Source organism: Carassius auratus, chromosome 23 (genome assembly GCF_003368295.1).
Source record: "Carassius auratus strain Wakin chromosome 23, ASM336829v1, whole genome shotgun sequence".
Taxonomy (NCBI): domain Eukaryota; kingdom Metazoa; phylum Chordata; class Actinopteri; order Cypriniformes; family Cyprinidae; genus Carassius; species Carassius auratus.
The window spans coordinates 8,401,411-8,424,395 of NC_039265.1; the positions used below are offsets into that span (position 1 = coordinate 8,401,411).

Consider the following 22,985-nt stretch of genomic DNA (forward strand, 5'->3'; position numbering starts at 1 on the left):
TCACCCCTTTGGACTTTTTACTGATACTAATATTAATGTACTTTTATTGTGAAATACGTTTCCGACCTTTATTTTGAAAGTCAACAACACAAAGTGACATCTTGTGGACCAATGAGCGTTACATAAACACTGTCCTTGAGTAAATAATGTAGGGAGAGGTTGTGTCGGTAAACAGGCCCGGTTAATTTCTCTTATCGTGAAAATTAGTTCTTTACTCGGCTCAAAATGTCAGTGAAACATGCTCTCAGTCGGGGGTTGGAGCTGGGAAGGTCGCTTCTCCAGCTGGGGCTCTTTAGACCAGCCGGCCGTGTGGCAGCGAAGCTCCGCGGTGAGAGGCTGCGTGTGTCCCGCTCGACCCGCACCGTCCAGCCGCAGACCTTCCTGCCCGCTCGGTTCCGCTTCTTCCGCCGGTCTCTCAGCGGGCTGGCCGCCCAGCTCCAGTCCGGGGCTTTCAGGAGAGGGCTTGGAGGTGGTGCTCCCAGAAACAGAGCTGTTTTCCTGGCTTTTGGGGTGGGTTTGGGGCTGATTGAACAGCAGCTGGAAGAGGACAGGACCAGCGCTGCGTTGTGTCAGGAGATACAGGTGAAAAACATCATCAACAATGACGACATTTGTATATCTAATAATAATGATATTGGATAATAATTGAGCATTCCTGTTGCTCAAACAGTGACATGGTCATGAAGAGAGAAGGCATACAAAATGTATTCGCTTTGGTAATAAACGTAACTGCATAAACCAACTGCACAAATATAAAATAAACAAGTTATTTAAATGTATATGGCTTGGCCATCACAATAATAAATAACATTTTAAAATGTATTAAATTAAAAAAAAAAATTGTAATATCAGTATCATCAAATAAATGCAGCACTTTGTAAACTTTGACTGGTAATGTATATATTATTATACTTTAACACATAATATTACACTTGTTATATTAATATAATATTATTACAGTGTTGCATTATTTACTCCTTGTTGCGTAAAACACTTATTGCATGTAACATTGCGATATTACATTTACAGTAATTCATAAAAATGTAATTGAAACATAATTAAGAAAACAAGTCTGGTTACAAAATACTGAACAGTATCAATAATTTACATGTTTTACATGTCATTATTTGACATTATCCATCACATCAGGTTACTACTTTCTTCTAAAGTTTATTAGACCTAGCACACATGCAAATGATATGCATAAATATATGCAAATTATATCATAGCAGTTGTATCGGATCCATAATGCATTACTTAGTTGTCAGCATTGCATGTAATAAAATTTCTTTATTAATTTTCATTTAAATAAATTCCAGAATTTTTTTTTTATTTACAGGCTTATTTACATGTTTACCCACAATGTTTTTTCGATGTAGGCCGTATTCAGAAAGAAGAAGTTCCAGACGCCTCTGAAGTCTTCTACATTGGGGTACAAGTTGGAGGACTATGTGATTGGGAAACAGATCGGGAAGGGGTGCAATGCAGCGGTGTATGAGGCAGTGGCTCCGTTCGCGCCCCCTGTAGAGAGCGGGAAGTGTTCACTGGTGGAACTCAGCCAGAAAGAAACAGACGATGATGATAAGAAAGCAGGACCACTTCGATTCTCAGCTACACCCAGCTTTCCTTTAGCTATGAAAATGATGTGGAACATTGGGGTGAGGATTTAGAATATTTTAGCATTCTATTATGGAATAAAATTAATTTTTTGATTTTGTGTAGAATGCATATACAATACAGTATTCCAGAATCCCTCAACAGTTTTTTCTAATGAACATCTGATACTATTCAATAGGCTGGTTCATCAAGTGACGCCATCCTTCGCTCTATGTCTATGGAGTTGGTTCCTGCATGTCCACAGGCTTTAACAGAAGAGCAAGGAGAGTTTGCTCTGGATGGGTGAGTTCATATGTAGACTTTAGCAGTACAGCATGGCCTTAAAATAGACTGAATCATTGCCAATGGCGTTGCTATTTTTACAGCCACTTTGGAATGGTGCCTAAAAGACTGAGCGCTCATCCCAACGTGGTCACAGTGTACCGGGCCTTCACTGCTGAAGTCCCGCTGCTGCCTGGAGCTCAGGAGGAGTACCCCGATGTCCTGCCTGCCCGACTCAATCCACTGGGTTTGGGCAGCAATCGCACACTGTTCCTGGTCATGAAGAAGTGAGGAAACATGATAGAACCCTGTTAAAAACAAATACATACATATACACATTATATATAGGAAAATATTATTTCATATTATTTATTTTATTACTTTATAACAAATTCATTATCATAATAAATAATTATAATATATGTTTTTTCCTATTTGGATTGTTATAAAAGTAATATTAAATTAATAAATATAATTAAATGACTATACAAAAAAAACTATACAAAATATAAATACAAATAATTAATGATAATTCTTATTATATTGATTTATTATAAAATGTGTTTGTTATAAACAAATATCAAAATAAATACAAATAAATAATAATGATAATAATTATTTTTACATTTATTTATAGTAAGTATATTTGATGCATTTGTTATAAAAACGAAATTAAATAAAAATGTAAAAAATATATATTATTACATTATTTAATAATAATTATTAGTATCATTATTTAGTACTGTGTTTATTTATTATAAAAATAACAACATAAGTAATAATAAATAATGATATATTATTATAATGCATATAATAATATATTTTATTAGAATGTGTTATATAATAATGTTTATGTATTAGTTACTGTTAAATTTGTAATATGTTAAATCTATGTTTTACATGCAAAACAAAAAAACAGGCCTTAAGACTCATTTTCTGTTGGATGTTGCTTGTGGTCAGATGTTGAATCTGTTAAGTCCTGATTGATGTCTGTGCTGTAGTTACCCATGCAGCCTGCGGCAGTACCTGGGGGTGTGTGTGCCGAACCGGATGCAGGCGTCTCTCATGCTGCTGCAGCTGCTGGAAGGGGTGGATCATCTCTGCAAACAGGGCATCGCTCACAGAGACCTCAAATCAGACAATGTGCTCCTGGAGTTTGACCGCAGTAAGAGTCATTAGACAGGGCAGACAGCATTTCATGCTAATGTAGACTTGCAGCATTTTGCCAGCATTAAGTAAATGCTTTAATCACATTAATTGTAACATTGCTGTAATGTGTTTTTATTTCAAAGCCGGGTGTCCCCGACTGGTGATCACTGACTTCGGCTGTTGTCTGGCAGAGGATCTGGGCCTCAAGCTGCCCTTCAACAGCTGCTGGGTTAACAGAGGAGGTAACGCCTGTCTGATGGCGCCTGAGGTGAGAAATGTCTGGAATAACACTCAACGTGTCAGGGCTCAACAATAAGGACTTGTTCTGCTGGCCTTTTCAGGCCAGTAATTCAGATTTCTGCTTGACCTGTGAACATTTTTTTACTGGCATTTTAAGTTAAATGTTATATTTCCATTTATAATCAAACAAAAGTTCACATTTTAAATATAAGGAAAAGGTGACAGCAATAATGTCTCTTGCGAAGCATTTATCTGATTATTACTGAATTTTTTTATTTATTTTAAAATTGTATCAAATGAAATGTATTAATGATGCTTTTGTCCTCTAGGTGGCCACAGCAGTTCCAGGTCCAGGGGTGATGATAGATTACTGTAAAGCAGACGCCTGGGCTGTAGGGGCCATCGCCTATGAGCTCTTCGGTCAGCCGAACCCCTTCTACAGCTCAGAGGGCCTGGACAGTCGCACTTATGAGGAACAACAGCTTCCTCCACTTCCTGCTTCTGCACCTGATGATGTACAGCTAGTAGTGAAGCTACTGCTACGCAGAAACACTCGCAAGGTATGATATTCACATACCTTATATAAAAAAAGAAATAAAGAAACACTACCTTATATACTGGCAAAGCCAATTCTTATTTTATATATAATATAATATAATATAATATAATATAATATAATATAATATAATATAATATAATATAATATAATATAATATATTTATACATATTTAATAGAATTTTTTGTTTTTTTTGTTTTTACAAAGCATGTATATATATATATATTAAATATATATATATATTAAAAAAAATGTGTAGGTAATTGTTTTGTTTTTTTTTAAATCCCAAAATGTTATATATATAGTAGTAATAATGCATGCTTTATTGTTGTAATATTACTATCATGTTTTTTAAGCAAAAATAAAACCCTAATTAAAAATAATTTCTGCATATTAGTTATCGGACACAACATAAAAATCATCTGTATCAGTCATAAAAATGATGCTGTAAAATCTGTCAGGCTCTGGTTTACCCATAGAGAAACTCTTGAATATAAAAACTAAGAAGATAAAGCAGTTGATTGACTGATTGATTTCCTCATGTCCCTGATGGTTTGCAGCGCCCCAGTGCTCGTGTGGCCGCTAACATGCTTCACATCAGCCTGTGGGGCAAGCGTGTGTTGGCCAGCTTGGATCGGGCCAGAATGGAGGAGCTGAAGGACTGGCTGCTGTGTCAGTCTGCTGTGGTGCTGCTGAAGGGTCGAGGGTCCGGCGGGAGCTCCGTGGAAGCTGAACTCCAGAGATGCTTCCTCGCCAACATAGACCTGGAGGACCTCCGCGCCGCAGTCAGCTTCCTCATGTACGGACAAGAGCAGTGGAAATCACTGCTGGTGCACTACACTGAGCCTTAGTGTGTGAGTGAGTGTTTACTAGAGAAGCAAGCACAGCTCTGTAGATTGTAGAAGCACTTTAATTTTAAAGTCCATCACTGACATATTTTGAAGTGATGGCAGTTTATGCATTTGCACTTTTTACTATACATTAGGAAAACTTTATGCTGTTGATGACTCTTTAGAATAACAGCTTAAACCATGTACAAATTCACGCATAATGTAATGCATTAATATCCACAGTATATGACAGTATACTGAATATTGCTTTAAAAAGTAGGCAAATGAATGCAGAATAAACTATACAGTTGGTGGTTTTCTGACAGGATATTTAATACAAATTTGAGTTGAACTTTTGGTAACTGATAGCATCATGAAATGTGTCACTGGAGCAGAGTTGGTAGGAGGGGTTTAAAAAGGAATTGGGATTTGTGATGTCACTTTAGAGGTTGAGCAAGCGATTATATTTGGATGAATTCACTATTACAATCTTTGGAATAACTTGTTTAGATGAACTGTCATAGTGCATGTGCATTAAAAGTAAACAGGGTGCATTTTCAATGCACGTTGACTTCATGGTACATGGCCTGGAAAGGAGATAAATGGAAAAAACAATAAAAAATGTCAATAGTATGGAAATAATGTGTTTATTTGCATGTGGCAATAAAATAGTTTGACGATAAATTACATGTTAACATTTACACTGCAGTGTATTATCATTGTGATATTTGCATTACTTTGGAATAAATTGCATTGCCCAAGAGAAATGGGTGTATAGTGCACCAGTGCTCTTAGCAGAAATGCATCGGACAATATATAAGCTATAGAGAGAGAGAGAGAGAGAGAAATGTAATTTATTGCTCACATTAGAGAAAAACATGATTGCTTAAATATTTATAAATAAAAAAAATATTTTGAAATATGTCGTTTTTGACAGATTTTATCAACAAATCTGCATAAATAACAGCAGTTTGAATTTAATATTAGTAATAATAATTATTATTGTAGTTGTTAATTATAATTATAATTATAATGCACATTCAGTTCTTCTTGTAAACTTTTGTTTTAACATTTTTTGTCGTTGTTTCAAAATGCAGAAATAAAATTATTTAAAAATCCTTTTTGCATAACCGTTATTGGTTGGACTTGGACATAAAAAATATTCAGTATCGTTCATTAAAATGTTATTCATAATGTAGTTTGCATGCTATATACCGGTTCTTAGTAGGAGCAGTGGAGAGTCTGATTGTGAAAAACAACACAGAGTCCAGCCCCTCATAGCGCCAGGGGCAAAAGTTCATTTTGAATCGCCTGAGCTAAAAGCGACAGAGAAAACTGCGTTTACACATTTGCGAAAGCTTTCCGTTAAAACGGACCTCTAAGCTCGGTTGATTTCTTCACTAATTTCTGCAGGGGTTGGTTTCACGCTAAGCTGATCATGCTTTCTTCGATCAAAATCGTTAGTAAGACTCGAGCAGTCTTTGGTGGATCTCACATTTTTAAAGCGTGTGCTTCTCAGAGAGTCGTACGACAGGGAAACTTTAACGGGGATCAGAGCAATGTGTCTTGCACGCGCCGAATGTCCGGGACAGGCTTTAATGTCCCACCGAGCGCGGAGTTTGTGGCGAGGGTCAGCGGAATCGCGACGATGTGCAAATTACCGTTTCAGGAAACAGCGGACGGACTGGACGCGGCGTTCGTCGGGGTTCCGATTGACACCGGAACATCCAACCGTCCCGGTGCAAGGTAACGTTATACTGAACATGAATATTGTATCACACACAGTCACGAGTGCCGCACAAATGTCTGCGATAGTTTGGCATTGTATAATTGTTTAATATTTAATGAAAACACATATATTGTATTTGCTATGTGTATTTTGGTATAGCACAGGGGTGCCAAACACAGCTGTCTGTAAATATCAAGTGCTCCCTCAGATCCTAATTAGTTGGTTCAGTCGTGTTTTATCAGGTTTGGTGCTGAACTGTACAGAAAGGTAACGTTAGATCTCCAGGAACAGGATTGGCTCACCCCTGCTATTACATATATATTACTATGTATAAAACCATAAAAAAATTACAAAAAAATATAATAAAGAATTGTAATTCAGTTTAATATTTGTATTTAGATATTTGATTATAATAAAACATACTATTTATGCATATATATATATATATATATATATATATATATATATATATATATATATAATTTTTAAAATATATTTGTATAACATTTAACATACTTTAAAAAAAAATGTAATAAAGAATTGTAAGTTTTATATTTTTCTTATTTATAACAATATTTACAGCATGCTTATAATAAAACATACACTGTATATATATTATGATGTGGTTAAAATATTCATGAACAAAAATGAGTTGAGTCCCTTGCTCTCGATACAGATTTGGTCCGAGACACATCAGGGCAGAATCCGCTATGATCAGATTGTACAATGGCTGGACAAGAGCGGCCCCATATGAATCAATAAGGGTGGCAGATATCGGTGACGTTAATGTCAATCTCTTTGACCTGAAGGACACCTGCAAAAAAATACGAGAGGCTTATCGTGAAATTGTGGCCACCGGCTGCATCCCACTTACAATGGGTGAGAAAACCTTTTCAACATGCAGGAATACTTGGATCAGGTTTGAGTCTACTTTTAATATGTTACTTCTCCACTTGTCTTGGACTCCCAGGAGGTGATCATACAATTGCATACCCAATTCTACAAGCCGTTGCTGAGAGGTTGGTGAAAACACGAGAGGTCCCCCTCCTAGTTTTATAATACACATTCACATTTAGTCTAAATTTATGCTATCTCTGCTGTTCAGGCATGGTCCAGTGGGCCTAATACATGTGGATGCCCATGCAGACACTAGTGACATGATTCTGGGTGAGAAAATTGGCCACGGGACCCCTTTCAGACGCTGTGTGGATGAGGGGCTCCTAGACTGCAAGAGGGTCGTCCAGATCGGGCTCAGAGGCTCGGGTTATTCTCCAGATAATTATGAGTGGAGCCGAGCACAGGTATCATGATGCTTTTACCAATAATTCATGCTCTAAATAGATCATTCATATGTATTACAATGTAATATTCATTGGCCTACAAAGTGACGTCACAGTTCCACCGCTCTATATTGACGCCATATTTGATTTTTTCAACATTTCTCATATCAGTCATTCAATCGCCTCAATTATCTTTCAAGTACTTAAAAATCAAACGGGAGATCTTCAGTATTAATAGGCTTACAGCAATAATATTGAAGTCTTCGTCTTGTTGCGGAAATGATTGCTTTTACACTCAAATGCATTCTAAGATAATCAGGTTCGATTTTAAAACATTTTTACTATTACATGTGTCCGACATTATTTATGCATTGAAAAGTAGTGTAATTAATTATACATTATCCCTCAAATGTGATAACAAACTATTGGAAGTACATTATCCTGTCTGTCTGTCTCTGTCTGTTATATTATAGCCATATTATACACTTAAATAAAAATGTAATAGAAATGCAATAAAAAAATTCTAATTTGATATATTCGACATATATTAAAAAATGTGATATATGCATTTCATAATATTTGTATTTGGCTTATATGCATGTAAATCTTCACTTCAAATTCTTCAAATTCACTTTTATTTGATTGATTTATTAATTTGTAATGATTTGGGTCTTTCCAGGGTTTCCGTGTAGTGGAAGCTGTGGAGTGCTGGCACAAGTCTCTTGTACCCCTCATGGAGGAGGTTCGCTCACAGATGGGGACCGGGCCGGTCTATCTCAGCTTTGACATAGACAGTCTGGACCCTGCATTCGCCCCCGGGACAGGAACACCTGAGATAGCTGGCCTCACACCCATTCAGGTATGCGTTACCTGCTCATCGAGTTGAGAATAAACTCCCTGCACCCTTAAACCAACTAATGAAGGTCTTTTAAACCACTTTATGTTAATCATAATTCCAATAGACATAAAATTAGCTGCACACTATAAAACCAATATATACTGTAGAACAAGTGATTTGGAAAATGGACACAGTATTAATCTGGCATACTGTACTATACTTTACAGATCAAAGATACAGCCAAGAGCAGCCCTTAGACTTTGCGCGTGAAAGTTTAATATTAACCTTAGGGGTTGGTTAAAAGCACACTGAAATATAGAGACATGGCTCTCAATCGACACTCTTTTGTGTTAAGAATAACTTATTTTGACATTTTTTTTAGGGTCTGGAAATCATTCGAGGTTGTCGAGGTCTTAATCTCGTGGGTTGTGATTTAGTTGAGGTTTCTCCACCTTATGACACCACAGGTACTGTATGACCTATAAAACTAGTTATATTATATTTGTATTATTTATATTTGTATTATTGACATTATATTTTCCACAGGAAACACTGCTTTGACTGGGGCTAACCTCCTTTTTGAGATGATGTGTGTCCTTCCAAAAGTCAAATATTATTGAATGCGTTTGTGGGACGTCTCAAATAATTGCGCAGTGACATATCCATGATTTCTGCACAAAATCGGTTATTTTAATTATTATTATTTTCAGAAACGAATACCTTAATTTGGATTAGCAAAACAGTGTCATGATGTCAATTTATGAACACAGTAAAGAAAATTCATATTGCGTATGGACAGACAATTCTCGGAAATAAACAAATCAGAGATGAAAATAAAACATTTGATGTTTATTTGATAATATAGTTTTCCAACCGATTAATAAATAAAACAATTACATAACATTATGCAGAGTTCATATTTTACACCACAGACATAAATACATTTAGTCATACAGAGTAAATAAGCCATGAAAATTTGGCATGATTTAATGCTATCTTAAATTTAAGATATTTACCAGTGCATTGCAAAACACAAATAAAATGCTAATATAGTATAATGGCACCAATACTGCATAATCAATTATAAAGTATAATGAATGTTCATTGAACACCATATGAATAAAGTAATATAATTCATCGCTCAAAATATGTCAGTAATGGAAGACTTCATACAGGAGTGGATTTAACTCACCCACACCTTTCTGTGCATATGCAATAGCTAATCAAATGCATTAACCACTAAATCCTGCTAACAAATGAAACATCACAACATGAAGGAGACAAACGCTTTTCTACAGCAAACATGAAATGCATAGTACAAAATACTTCAGATCAAGTATGTATTATTTCTTCAGTTTTGTACTGTGGAGAGTATGCTTTGCATGCCACAACACATTTTTAATCTAAACACAACTTGAAACTATAAAGGTTTCTGGATCTCTTTGTCATTCTTTAAAGCTTTACCTGCTCGTTTTATAGCTGCACTATATAACTGAATGTGACTTGTTCAGGTTAATAAAGAGCTGTTTCACCCTTTACTTACACTATCAATCTGCTAAGAACATCTGGAATCTTTCTTATATTTTAGAGACACAAATCCATATTATATTTTTTACATATACATTTAATGATATGTAACTATTTACATCTTGGGACTGAAGCACAGTTCATGTTCTATGGGTATTGCTGTAAAGTTGCGCCAGTTGGAAGATGCTAAGAAATTTGCACTGAAAAAAGAAGGGAAAATTTGTTAAAATTATTTTAAAAAATTACGAATGGTGCAGGTTTCCAAATGGCAGATTTTTATATTTTTAGTTTTGTTTTGAATTATAACAAACTTTTCTTAAAGGTCTCAAAATTGCCTAAGTATTTGATTTTGGTTTTATATTATTTAAGGGGGGTAAGGAATTCCAAGTAAACCATTAAAATGTGGTAACAGTTCGTTAACATTGGTTAAATGCATTTAGCATCATGAACTAACAATAAACCACAATTTTGAAATTAGTTAAATGTATTAGTATATTTACTATAGAAATATACGTTATCCATAATTAATCAATGCTGCGAAAGCATTGTGCATTGTTTCAATTAATTCACTGCATTAACTAAAGTTAACACATTGAAGGCTGTTGTAAATTGTTAGCATAAAATATTGCACTTTGTAGATCAAGGGTAATCAATTAAAATTATGTAAGCGTCTCATTGTAATGGTAAAGCATAAAAATTCACAGCATTGTCATGAGTAACCAGTTAGGACTAAAAGTCTACAGTGATCATGTTTTGTTACGCTACATTATTTAGCTGTTTTTCAACTAGCAGCATGTTGCAGTGTTATTCATGGAGCAGAAATGTTTCAAATCGAAAGCTAGGCTAGCTGTATGAGTATTTTGCCTCTCAACCAACAGCCTTTCAAAATAAATAAAGCCCTCCATTAGAGTAGCTAAAGTAAAGATTTCCAAGAGGTCAACATCAGTGGCAATTCAAGTGCTCCAAACAGTTTTCCTTTCCTCAACAATGCTAAGCCAAAGTCACTTCTGCAGAGTCTTACATAGAGCGTCTGGCTCTGAGCAGCTTCAAGCCATCGGATGCTTCTAATGCAACTGGGTTATTAGCTTCCATGAGGCTTTATTTGTTGACAGTGATCTTGTCCAGACCGGGCCATGCTGGGACATAGTACCGTGGCAGGGTCCCTTCCATCAGTCGCTCCATCCAGAGTCCGAGTCGATCCAGTTTGTGGTGGATCTGAAGAGTTGTGGATCGAGAGCGTGTCATGCCCTTCCTGGACCGGGATCCTCCTCCTTCCTCTTCCGGCTTACTATCCAAGTCTTCACCAGTGTAGACTGGCTTGAAAAGACACAGGTATTTCTTATGGCCATTGAGGGCTAGAACATAGCCTGTGTAGTCTACTTTGCGGCTGCCCACTTCGTCCTCATCTGTGTCGATTTGCATGGCGTCCTGGGCGTATTCCAACACGGCCGCCATCCATTCGCTGTGTTTATCCACATTTAGGAAGGAGAAGTGTAGGGTGAAACTCCTATGAAGAAGAGGATACATAGTATATAAATTTGAAGGCATTGTGACTTCAAGGTACAGCATGCAATGTGGGCTCACCCAGTAAACGAATAAACTTCCTTGGCAAACTTGCTGAGCAGGATGTTCTTTGTGGGATCAGTAAGTACCAGAACTACATTAATATGACCCGGCCTCAGCTTCACCAGGTTACTAGTGTATGTAATGTCGGTTAACTCTGTCACCTCCACAAAGCTTTTCTTTGGTGGGCGACTGCTGGGGTAAAAAAAAAAAAAGTTTAAATGAGAGCATTTAAGGTATAATAAATTAGGGTTGCATCAATATAAAATAATTGTTTTATGTTATTTTTATAGCTGATAAGAAATAACTGATATTATTAAAATTCCAAATGTAATATAATTTTTATATATTTATTATAAATAAATTATATAAATAATCTCAGCATAAAAAGAAGAGAAATGAGCATGCATAAATAAATATCCAGTATTGTTTCTAACTCACTAATATCCAATAAATGCCATGGCACTTATACATTGTGCATCATTGAAATAGATGAAGTTCTGTTAAATTTATTTATTGGGTTTATCCAAACTTAATATACGAAAGAACCTGGAAGTGCTGGAGGTGTTCGGCGAACCATCCTCTGCATTGGATGCCTCTTTTGCTTTTGCTTTGGGATGTTTTTCCTCACTTGAGTCACTGAAATTAGAAACAGCAATGTTCAATGTCTCCTCATTGCCTATCTAACATACCAGAATTATGAAGGCAATAAATCTTACCTGAAAGCCTGAATAACTACAGTGCCAAATAAAATAAAGAGTGCAGAGAATATCAAAGACAGTAGGGGCATCATCTCACGCCTGCGAAATGAATGAAAATAACTTAGAACAGTAAATATCAAAAATATTGCTGACCTATTCCCACCTTAACAACTGTTGCTTTCCGCCGCTAAGAGATATGTGACCACGGACCACAAATCCAGTCATACTGTAAGGCTCAAATTTTTTGAACTATTTGAAAATCTGAAAAAAAAAAGAAAACTTTTAAAGTTGTCCAAGTGAAGTCCTTGGGAATGCATATTACTAATCAAAAATTTTGTTTTAATATATTTTAAGTTTTGATTTATTTTTGATACATTTATGGTAGGACGTGATCTTTACTTAATGTGCAACATAAGACTGTTTTTTTGGTCCAGAGTCACATATTTCATAAAGCGTATTACCTGAATTAGCAATAGTAAAAAAGAAGGGCAGAGCGTAGGGTCAGTCAGCATTTTATTTACCTACCAGTTATTGTGAAGAAGATCATCGATAATTTCAGACAAGTAGTCATATGCAGTGTAAATCCATCTTATTAAAAACATCTGAAAACAAACGGATGTGCAAAATTAAGTTCCAGTAAATTTGGATATAATCTAGATCTCTACTGAAACATGCATATAGGACAAGGTCACTGCTAATTTCCCAATTAAAGACGTTCCACGAAACGCAAACCCTGAGAGACTCACAGAGGTGAACTCATTATTGAGCTCTGGGAGAAAGGCATCATTGTTGAGGATGGAGGGATCCTTCTGCAGTCTTTCCAGTTCCTCCAGAAGCTTGTGTTTGTCTTCCTTACTGCCATTCCAACCTCCCGAAACTGGCTTATATAGAATCTTCCCAGCTCCGTTACGCCTCTCCAGAATCACCACCTGCCCAATACACACAAAAGTTTCATTGAGTTACACACTTGAGATGCACCAATAGTGGATTTAGCCAATTTTGATAACTGAAATGGGAAAACAGGCCAATAACCAATTTGTAATTTTATCATCCATTAAAACTTGTAGACTAAGTGTAAAAATTCAATGTAAAATAGTGCTTTATTACTAAAGAAAAATCACTTAATCCTGAATGTATTGTTATTATCTCAAATGAAATCAATTAAAATTAAAATAGAAATGCAAATGGAGCCAAAATGTAGCATTTTAAATAACAAAAATTCCAAATAATAATCAAACAAAGATAATAACACAAATTAATCTGAACCTAAATGGGTAAAACTTTAGGAATCCTGTAGCAATTTCTAAATCAAAATGATTGATTTGAATAAATGTATTGTTCCATTTTCTGTCTGGAATAATTGATGCAAATAGAAACTAATAATGTCGATCAATCGTTCGAAAAAACATATCTGTCAACCTCTATAATGCTCAAGTATTTTCTTCTCGAAACAAAAATGCGTGGAGAAGATGCCGTCTACCTGTGGTGGTGTGCTGTCTTTGTTCTTCAAGAGAACATCACATAGGGGCTGCTGACGTCGCTGGTAGACGTAAGCAAATCGCAGCACATCATTAGTGTTCACGGAGGCTAGCGAAAGGAAGGCTTCATTTCCTGTGGTGAAGGACTCTTCCTCACCAGTGATGAGTAGAACGCAATATCTGTGGAAGAGTCATCGCAGACTATTGGAAAAGACCTTTTAACATGTAGAATCAGATTAACTCCACTCATTTTTACAAATCCATCTTACTTCCTGCGACGATGGAACTGTTTGACAGGGCAAAGCTCATCAAATAGCTTCTGGTTCACCAGACGAGGGGCCAGAAGGAACTTGTTGTTGGAGATGAATTCATCTATTATCTGCTTCTTCATCCCTTTAGCCTGAGGGGTGCAAATGTTTTATTGAAAGTCAAAAGGTAAACATATTTATAACTTCTCAAACATCTCAAACAAAAAAAGATATTGCTGAAGCCCCAATCTGAATGGTTGTTGTTGTTGTTGTTTCAAGACTAAAGCCCTAAACAAGCTGCACGATTTTGGCTGTCCCAAACAACACTGTGAAACATTCGTGGTGATTTCTGTGATTGTGGCTCCTAATCAGTGCCATTATGTCATACAGTGAGAGAGGGTCAAAGACGGCCGTTATCACGGTCTTGCGTAGTTTTTATGTGTGCTGGAAAAAAATGGGATCGGCAAAAGTGGAAGAAATAAGAGATTGAGGTAAGCAGTTCTATGTTTTAGCGCCATGTCGCATTTTTATTGGTTGGTCAGTAAACGTAGGTCGTCACTGCAAACACACTGTGCGATGAACATGCTGAATTTCAGACGCTGCCAGAAAATTATCATAGGCTATCTTTGGTCGTAAGATTGTGACAACGGCCATCTTTGAACCCCTCTCACTGTTTGACATAGGACCACTGATTATGAGCCACGATCACAGAAATCGCCACGATTGTTTCACGATGCCAATCTTTTGTCTGGGATAGCCAAAAATCATGCAGTGTGTCTCGGGTTTAAGAGTTGTCAAACTGGAGGGATAAGGCCCTGCAGAGTTTAGATTCAACCCTAATTAAATACACCTGATCCAGCTAATCGAGTACTTCAGGTTTATTTAGAAACTGAATGGTATGTGTGTTGGAGTAGTGTTGGCACTAAACTCTGCAGCCCTCCAGGAACTGAGTTTGACACACCTGTTCTAAGACAAGTATCCAGCACACCTTATCACATAATTAACAATGACTTAAATAACAGATAAAAATAGTTGGATGCAAAATTGCTAAACTTTGAACAGTCTGAACAAGTCAGACATTAACTGCTCTATTTTTGCCAGCAACAACAACACTATCCGAACAATGTGGCCTACAGTAGCCAAGGGAACAGGTTTACCTGTATAATATCTGCAGGCTTCTCAATGTCCTCTTTGAAGACAAGCATGGTTGGTGCATAAGTGTTTATGTTGAATTTTCTTAACAGGTCAGCGGTCTCAGAAAGACCTTGATCCACATATCCAAACTGCACATAGTCCTTATAGGCAAATGCTGTAAGCTATTAGAAACAAGCAAACAATCAATCATTGGTGTATAGGCTGAACACTGGCAAATCTGGAGGTTACTTATCAAACTCTACCTTATAAAGCAAAGGGACCGAAGGCACTTGGTCAAACAGGAGAACATGTGGCTTGTTCAACTCATGCCAACTCTTCAGAAACTCTTGGTAGTTCTTGTCTGTAACCTACAGACATCAATGAACGAGAAGCTTGAGACCAGAAGAAGATAAAAATACAGACATTAGGAGTGCATGACGATGTTCACTAACCTTTTCAACTAGTCTCTGTGGCAGCAAATCTTCTACAAACTGCATCAGGTGGCCTTTTACAACAGCGTAATGGAAGAAAGCCACTTTTCCATTGACGACACCAAGAAACGAAGGAGTCTGATGTGCTCCCAAATGATTTGCTAAACGCCGCTCGTAACCAACATCGACCACACCAATTCCAATCCCTAGAGATAAGAAAAACAACAACTTATCTGGAGGAAGTGATCATTTCACTAACATTGATGTGAAAATATGAACTGTCCAACCTAGAGTCTCCAATTCCTGCACTGTTTCTTTCCAGACTGGCTCGATATGGATGCAGCTGAAGCACCAGTCTGAGGTGATCTTGATCAAGTAAGGCCTCTTGAAGCTGTCAGGCACAACTTCATTGATATACTGGTTGAAGTGCAATGTGTACTTGCTGTCAGCAAAATCCCGACCACCCTTATTGTTGAAGGGAAAGTGAAAGAAAGACTCGTCAAAGTAAAAGTTGTCATGAAAGTGGCGGAAACCATGGTGGCGTCCATAGGGGTGAGTGTTATCTGTTTGTCCATAACGATCGTAGCTGGCTCTCTTCTCCTCGTTTGTTAAGATCTAAGGAGTAACATGAAGTTAACATCAGTGTTACTTCTGACAACATGTGATCTATTTAGCCTTTATTAGCTGCAGTACCTCATAAGACTTTGTAATCTTGATGAACATGTCTTCAGCTTCAGGATTTTTGTTTTTATCAGGATGCCTGACAGTAGAGATGAAATATGACCATGGTGTAGCATTCTCATTTAGACATAAAATATATATAATACAAATATTACAATCTGCAAGAAAAAAATAGCACTCTTACCATTCTTTGGCCAGGCGTTTATACACTTTCTTGATTTCTGCTTGGCTTGCGCTTCTGGTGACTCCAAGAACTTTATATGGATCAAATTCTGCAGTGCTTTCCACCTTAGCATCCATCAGGACCACATTGACCATCATCACAGAGAGCAAAAGCACCACCATCCTCATCATGGCCATTTGTTCTGCTGCCCAAAAACTATTATATTACAAGACATTATGGGGGAAATACATACGTATGAAATATTGAAAAATAAACATTTAAATCTGAAAATAATAATGTAACAAATGAATTTAAAATAATTTCTAATAAAATCATCATAAATATAACCAAATATGATGATAAATAGAAAAATATACACATGAAATATTTTATCCTGAATTTTTTTATATGAAAAAATTTAATAAAAATAAATAGAACAAAATGTGAAGAGTAAATACATCAATTTGTACATAAATGAAGAAATTAAATATATCCATTGTTCCATTTTTGGTATTTGGAGTAAAATGTACAATATAAATATTAGATTTTTTTTTATTAAAGTACAACAATTAAAATAAAATATAAAAATAAAAGTTAATTCAATATTTTAATAATTATTAGGCTATAATGTTATATAGCCTAAATAATACTGTTATAATAGTGAATATATATACAAATAAAAAGAAATATTCATAACGACTTATGTATTTCAATTTCATGTTTGGTCAAATATGTTATTATCGAACTGCCTTCGCACATAATAAAAACATATAATAAAACCTAATTTGTCCATACTGATTTTTTTATTATTTACAGAGATGATCCATTATTTACTTTCAAAGCTGTCATGCAAATAATGAGGTTTCCATCGGATGTCAGTGACACATAGTCGCGTTTAGACTATTACAGAAAAGTGACATTAAAGGCATTCAATGATAAAAGAAAAGAATCATTAAATCGCGTTCTGAGGGTAATAAAAGGCAGGACATGCAGGTAAATATCCGACAGAACTGGAATATCCTAGCTAGCCTGTTAGCATATCTAGCTCATTCTTTTATCACGAATATGAAATCAAAACGAGAGGAAACCATTACAACATGAATGAAATACGAATCTACCGTTATTAATGGTGACAGAAGTTCATCCATCCATCTGAGTGACGCGTTCATAGACCATGAGACATGCGCATTAACATTAGCAAAGATTCAAAGCGGCATAAACATTCTCTCTCTCTCTCTCTCTCTGTGTGTGTGTGAGAGAGAGAAAGAGAGAGAGAGAGAGAGAGAGAAAAGTACTGCGCAGTCTCTCTCTATTCCATGGTGTTTATTGCAGTAACACATATAGTATTTTAACAAATATGGTATCTGGTTACCATGACTTGCAAAAACACTTCCACCATGATAAAGTGATGTATAAAATGCCACTAAGTGTGGCTTCTTCAAAAATATGTTAGGACTAAGATTGTGGTACCAAATCTAAACAGACTATACAAATTGTTTCAAATGTTTAATAAAGAGGTTGTCTTAACTCAAGAGGCAGAATAACTCAAACTCCAGATGGCAATGTAATTCATTAAAACCTAAATATTAATAGGACTAACAGTCAAAACAGTAGGGCAACATGCTGCTAATCATACAGCACCAACTTCTGTCTGACAGACTTGCAGCCTTTAACAGCAAAGATTTTCTCCTCCACAGGGAAATAGGGCAAGTCTCTGGCCACTTTGTCTGCCAGATCATAGTCTTGGGTCATGTTCAGATGGCTCATCTCAGCCATGACACACTGACGTACATGCTTCAGCTCAAGAGGTAGGAAAGGAATGTAATGATCAACCAGATGATGATCTATAATACTAGAGTGCAGAAATCCACCTATAAAACATGCATAGACATAAAAAAAAAGTCAATTCAACCACATACAGATATATATATATATATATATATATATATATATATGTCTTTCAGTACACACTGTTCTTATCGTTGAAGATGTCTTGAAGGATCCTAGTCTCCAGTTCCTTGCTGTTCATCCAAAGCTCTTCCCGCTCTTTGCCTTCTCTCCAGAGATCCAGAGCCACTTCAGTAATCACATTCCCACCTGCATTACTATAAACAAACAGAGAGACAGTTTATAATTCGTTTTTTCACTCGTTAGGGACAGTAGAGACATTTAATTGCCACTGTGTTCGAATATGCAAATGCTAATATGTTGAATACAAAAAACAAACCATTGATGTTTTGAGGGCTTTACCTGAGAAAAATGAAGATTGCATTGTGGAATGACACTCCATCGACACGGACATTGTAGTCTAGAAAAGGTTTTATGACATCGATCAGCTGTGGTTGCATCTTGTCCATTTCATCAAATATGAACATGGAGCGGGGAAAACTTGATACATTTCCATGTATCCACTGCTTTAGCTGTGCCTGAATATACAGACCAGTTAGAGGAATTACTTATTACAGACATTTGACAAAAATGTGCATTATTTTTTATTTTTGTATTACAATTTTAAATATATTATTTACTATGTTTTTAATGCAGTGATGAATAATGCATGGGCTAAATATTCTATCAGGTTAAAAAAATAAATAAATAGATTTTCATTATTATTTCCACTGAAAATACTGAATCTGGACATGACCCAAATCCCCACCTGTCTAGCCAACTCTGAGTACATTTGTCCTTTGGACATTACAGTTTGGGCACCCCTTGCAGAATCTGTGAAAATGTGAATAATTTTCAAGAAATAAGAGAGATCATACTAAATGCATGATATTTTTTATTTAGTTCTCTCTTGAGTAAGATATTGTACGTAAAAGATGTTTACATATAGTCCACAAGACAAAAAATTGCTGAAATTATTAAAATAACCCCATTCAAAAGTTTGGGAACCCTTGGTTCGTAATACTGTGTGCTGTTACCTGATGATCCTCGACTGTCTTTCTGTTTTGTGATGGTTGTGCATGAAGAGTATAACTGTTAAACAGATTCTTCAGTTTTCCAGCATCTTTGCATATTTGAACCCTTTCCAGCAGTAACTGTATGATTTTAAGAGACAACTGAGGACAACTGAGGGCACTCAAACACAACTATTAAAAAAGGTTCAAACATTCACTGATGCTTCAGAAGGAAACAAAATGCCTTAAGATTGGGGGGGGGGGGGTTGGGGGTGAAAACTTTTGGAATTTGAAGATCAAGGTAAATTGTACTTTATTTGTGATCCGGGAAACATACAAGTATCTTCTGTTGCTTACGAAGGGCAGAACTAAATGGGAAAACATTATATTTCAACAAAATAAAAAAGATTTGGCCATCTTCAAAAGTTTTCAACCCCCCAACTCTTAATGCATCTAGTTTCCTTCTGGAGCATCACTGAACGTTTGAACCTTTTTTAATAGTTGTGTTTGAGTCCCTCAATTGTCCTCAGTGTGAAAAGATGTATCTCAAAATCATACAGTCACTGCTGGAATGGGTTCAAATATGCAAAGATGCTGGAAAACTGAAGAATCTGCAGGAGCTTAAAGATTTTTCAGAAGAACAGTTCTCAATTAAACTGTTCAGAACAAACAAGGGACTCATGCACAACCATCACAAAACAGAAAGACAGTCGTGGATCATCCAGGTACTGTAACACCACACAGTATTAAGAACCAAGGGGTTCCCAAACTTTTGAATGGGGTTATTTTAATAATTTTAGCAATTTTTGGTCTTGTTGACTAAATGTAAACATCTTTTACGTACAATATCTTACTCAGGAGAGAACTAAATAAAAAATATCATGCATTTAGTATGATCTCTCTTATTTCTTGAAAATTATTCACATTTTCACACATTCTGCAAGGGGTGCCCAAACTTTCGAGCCCCACTGTATAAGTCAGTTGTTATAAATTATTGCTATAAGTCTTAGGCCAAAGCTAAAAACTCTACAAATTATTTACTTACGCTGTATAAGTCTAGCTTATTTCTGTGTGGGAAATGATGCTCAGATATATATATGTGAAAATGCTTGCTCTGGTCCCCTTTTTCGTACACATTTCTTGCAATGATTTTAGCAACATGATTTTTCCCAACTCCTGTAGTCCCATGGAAAGAGAGGACCAGCGGTTTGTTTGGGTTGCTGTCAGTCATAAATGATGTTACAGCTTTCAGTACAACGTCAGACACAATGTGCTGCCCAAAGAGAGAGTCTCTTAAATCTTTCTCCAAACCTAAAGACGTGAAGATATGTGAAGTCAACAAATAAAATAACAAAATAACCTTTTTATCACTTTTACCACGTCACAAATTATATCGCGCAAAAACCTCTAAAATGGTGTGAATATATACAAGGGTAATTTTAACATAACATTTAGGCCTAACTAAATATTGCTGTAATTCAGAGGGAACTATCTTGAAGAACAACACAGGAGTCTCATTTTCTTTTGTCCCTCTCAATTTCTTTCATTCATGCAGTTTTTATTGTGTAAACACTATTGGAAAGAAGATTTGATATAGCCATGTGCAACCAATAATGCCTTGGGAACGAGCTATCAACTTCATAACCATAGTTTGGGGGGGGAAGTAAGTTTAACCCTGTCGTCTGTGCTATGAAGGATAAAAACGTTATCCTTTTTAAGAAAGAAAAAATACATATGGAAAGTTATAGCCCACGATAAGCGCAAACATGCTGTTGGAAACAAAGGAATATTTTTGACATATGATGGGACATAAACAACTCATAAATCCATCGTCAAAACATATGATAGGCCTATGTTATTTCGCCGTTTTACTCACGTTTAAAGTCATAAGGACGCAAATCATCCCGTTCATAAAATTTGTGAATCACGTAAGATGCAGCAGCTGCGAAAAACTCCAGAACACCTGAAGATAATGTTATATTAGACACCAGCAATAAAACTATTAACAAATGCACTTTCATTGTGAAAGCGACGTATCCAGGCTTCTTTAAGTCACGGTTTCGTTTTTGGAAGGAACTCGAAGGGGAACTGACGCTCCTTCCGCAAATATTTAGTTTCCCGTCAGGCTTTTATATAGGCTACTAACTACAAGAAAGAAAACAGGCTTTTCTTGTTTTTTCCAGTCCTCGGTACGTTGACATCAAATTCACCATGACCACTGCAGGAAGTTTTTTTCCCTTTCCTTCATTCAGGAAGCGATACCAAAACCTTCCTCATCAAGTGGTTTGCTGCCAGAGGTTTTTATAGAGAGAAATTAATAGGTAGACGATGCAATATTAAAAATTAATAATTGTATTATAACATTTAACATTTATTAAGAAAAAAATGCAATGATATTTCATATGTAAATAAACACGAGTGTAAATTAATTTCATAAACATATATAAGGTGCAAAGATAAATACCGTATGTCCATAAATCCAAAATTATAATCTTGAAATATTTCAAATTTAATACAAATAATTTTCTGTTTTCAATTATTTTATGTTTGGCTGCGTTCAGACTGTCAGTTTCACATTTTCTTTACAGTCGTGAGTATTGAAATGTCTTGTTCACACAGCAACTTACAGAAGAGTCTCGAATGCTGTCTGAACATGCAACGGGTGTCAAGCCCATTTTCCTTAACAGTAACCATAGCAACAGTGACCAAGTAATATCAAAGATGCCGACGACAATAAAACTGAAAGTCTTATCACTCAGCACCTAGAGACGACCTCTCCAGCCCTGAATGTCAACAGATACTAGTATGCTGTGCATAGTGTGCAAATTTTCTGTATGCATCAAAAACCCGGACGACCTATACTGTATTTACCAGAATCTGCCAGAATCTTACCAAAAACTCAAGTATCCTGAAATCAATACAGAAGCTGTGTTCGCATACTACCACACAACTCCTACTATATTGCAGTATGCTGTGTGTATACTATTTGATGTATGCATCTGAAGACACTGCACCCGAGTTCAAGGCCGCCCTCTACCATAACTTGTTCTAGTCTACTCCCTTTCCCACCCCATATCAGATCAGAAATACATTTATTTTCAATAAAAATAAAGGAAATATTTGAAAATTGGAAATAAAATGTCTCGTTAATAATACAGTGTTATTAGGTGGCTAGTTGCATTAGTTTAATAATAATAGTTGCATTACTTTAAACACACTGTTATTGCATACTGTTTTATAATGTACTACAGTACTGAAATATAAATATCTACCACCTAACTACTATTTACACAGTTCTGTTCAGTATGTAAAGTCCAGTGAGTTCAATGAATTATCAAATGAGTTCAATGAAAGTCCAATGAGTTTAATAATTGGGCAATATAGCATTGTTTACTAGTATGACTCCTTAATTAACAAGCCTTGTAAAATGAATGGTTAGTTTATTTATTTGTGAGGTGACAACCCCAGCAGCTGTGTTGAATTAATGTTTTGTCATTTGACAACACTTAACCATACTACTCTGAAACATTTGTCGCTTAATGTATACTGTTTCACACACTATTCTTTAAAAAATATAAGGCATTATATTACACTATGCACTATAGACATTATAGACACTATTTATAGACACTATTTTCCTGTTTAATGCTATACAGTT

General features: G+C 35.9%; 4 protein-coding genes across 7 annotated transcripts; 2 read left to right on the forward strand and 2 right to left on the reverse strand.

Annotated features, from left to right (window-relative positions):
* The first annotated feature begins 225 nt into the window (after window positions 1–225).
* Window positions 226–5,441, forward strand: pink1 (PTEN induced kinase 1). The gene is made up of 8 exons (XM_026199593.1): window positions 226–582; window positions 1,380–1,658; window positions 1,796–1,899; window positions 1,983–2,165; window positions 2,880–3,043; window positions 3,171–3,295; window positions 3,597–3,827; window positions 4,385–5,441. The coding sequence occupies exons 1-8, from the start codon at window positions 226–228 to the stop codon at window positions 4,673–4,675; spliced, it is 1,734 nt and encodes a 577-aa protein (XP_026055378.1). The 3' UTR covers window positions 4,676–5,441.
* A 488-nt stretch (window positions 5,442–5,929) lies between these two features.
* On the forward strand, window positions 5,930–10,052 carry agmat (agmatinase (putative)). Its single transcript, XM_026199594.1, has 7 exons — window positions 5,930–6,400; window positions 7,060–7,262; window positions 7,354–7,402; window positions 7,489–7,684; window positions 8,343–8,522; window positions 8,884–8,968; window positions 9,048–10,052. The coding sequence occupies exons 1-7, from the start codon at window positions 6,093–6,095 to the stop codon at window positions 9,119–9,121; spliced, it is 1,095 nt and encodes a 364-aa protein (XP_026055379.1). The 5' UTR covers window positions 5,930–6,092; the 3' UTR covers window positions 9,122–10,052.
* dnajc16 (DnaJ (Hsp40) homolog, subfamily C, member 16) lies at window positions 9,590–17,664 on the reverse strand. Of its 4 annotated transcripts, none has more exons than XM_026199592.1 (15): window positions 17,546–17,664; window positions 16,449–16,643; window positions 16,277–16,343; window positions 15,871–16,198; window positions 15,605–15,789; window positions 15,416–15,520; window positions 15,176–15,334; window positions 14,040–14,170; window positions 13,773–13,950; window positions 13,039–13,221; window positions 12,818–12,894; window positions 12,311–12,391; window positions 12,141–12,230; window positions 11,613–11,783; window positions 9,590–11,535 (listed from the first exon to the last, which is right to left on the reverse strand). In XM_026199592.1, exons 2-15 carry the CDS (start codon window positions 16,622–16,624, stop codon window positions 11,127–11,129), a joined length of 2,340 nt encoding a protein of 779 aa, XP_026055377.1. In that variant the 5' UTR covers window positions 16,625–16,643; window positions 17,546–17,664; the 3' UTR covers window positions 9,590–11,126. The 4 variants fall into 4 exon arrangements, with proteins under 4 accessions (XP_026055377.1, XP_026055374.1, XP_026055375.1 ...); XM_026199589.1 differs by having other exon boundaries at window positions 11,613–11,786; XM_026199590.1 differs by having other exon boundaries at window positions 11,613–11,786; window positions 16,449–16,629; window positions 17,546–17,662.
* LOC113041195 (torsin-1A-like) lies at window positions 17,376–21,536 on the reverse strand. Its single transcript, XM_026199595.1, has 5 exons — window positions 21,204–21,536; window positions 20,373–20,638; window positions 18,678–18,853; window positions 18,399–18,532; window positions 17,376–18,298 (listed from the first exon to the last, which is right to left on the reverse strand). The coding sequence occupies exons 1-5, from the start codon at window positions 21,346–21,348 to the stop codon at window positions 18,054–18,056; spliced, it is 966 nt and encodes a 321-aa protein (XP_026055380.1). The 5' UTR covers window positions 21,349–21,536; the 3' UTR covers window positions 17,376–18,053.
* Window positions 21,537–22,985: the final 1,449 nt, after the last annotated feature.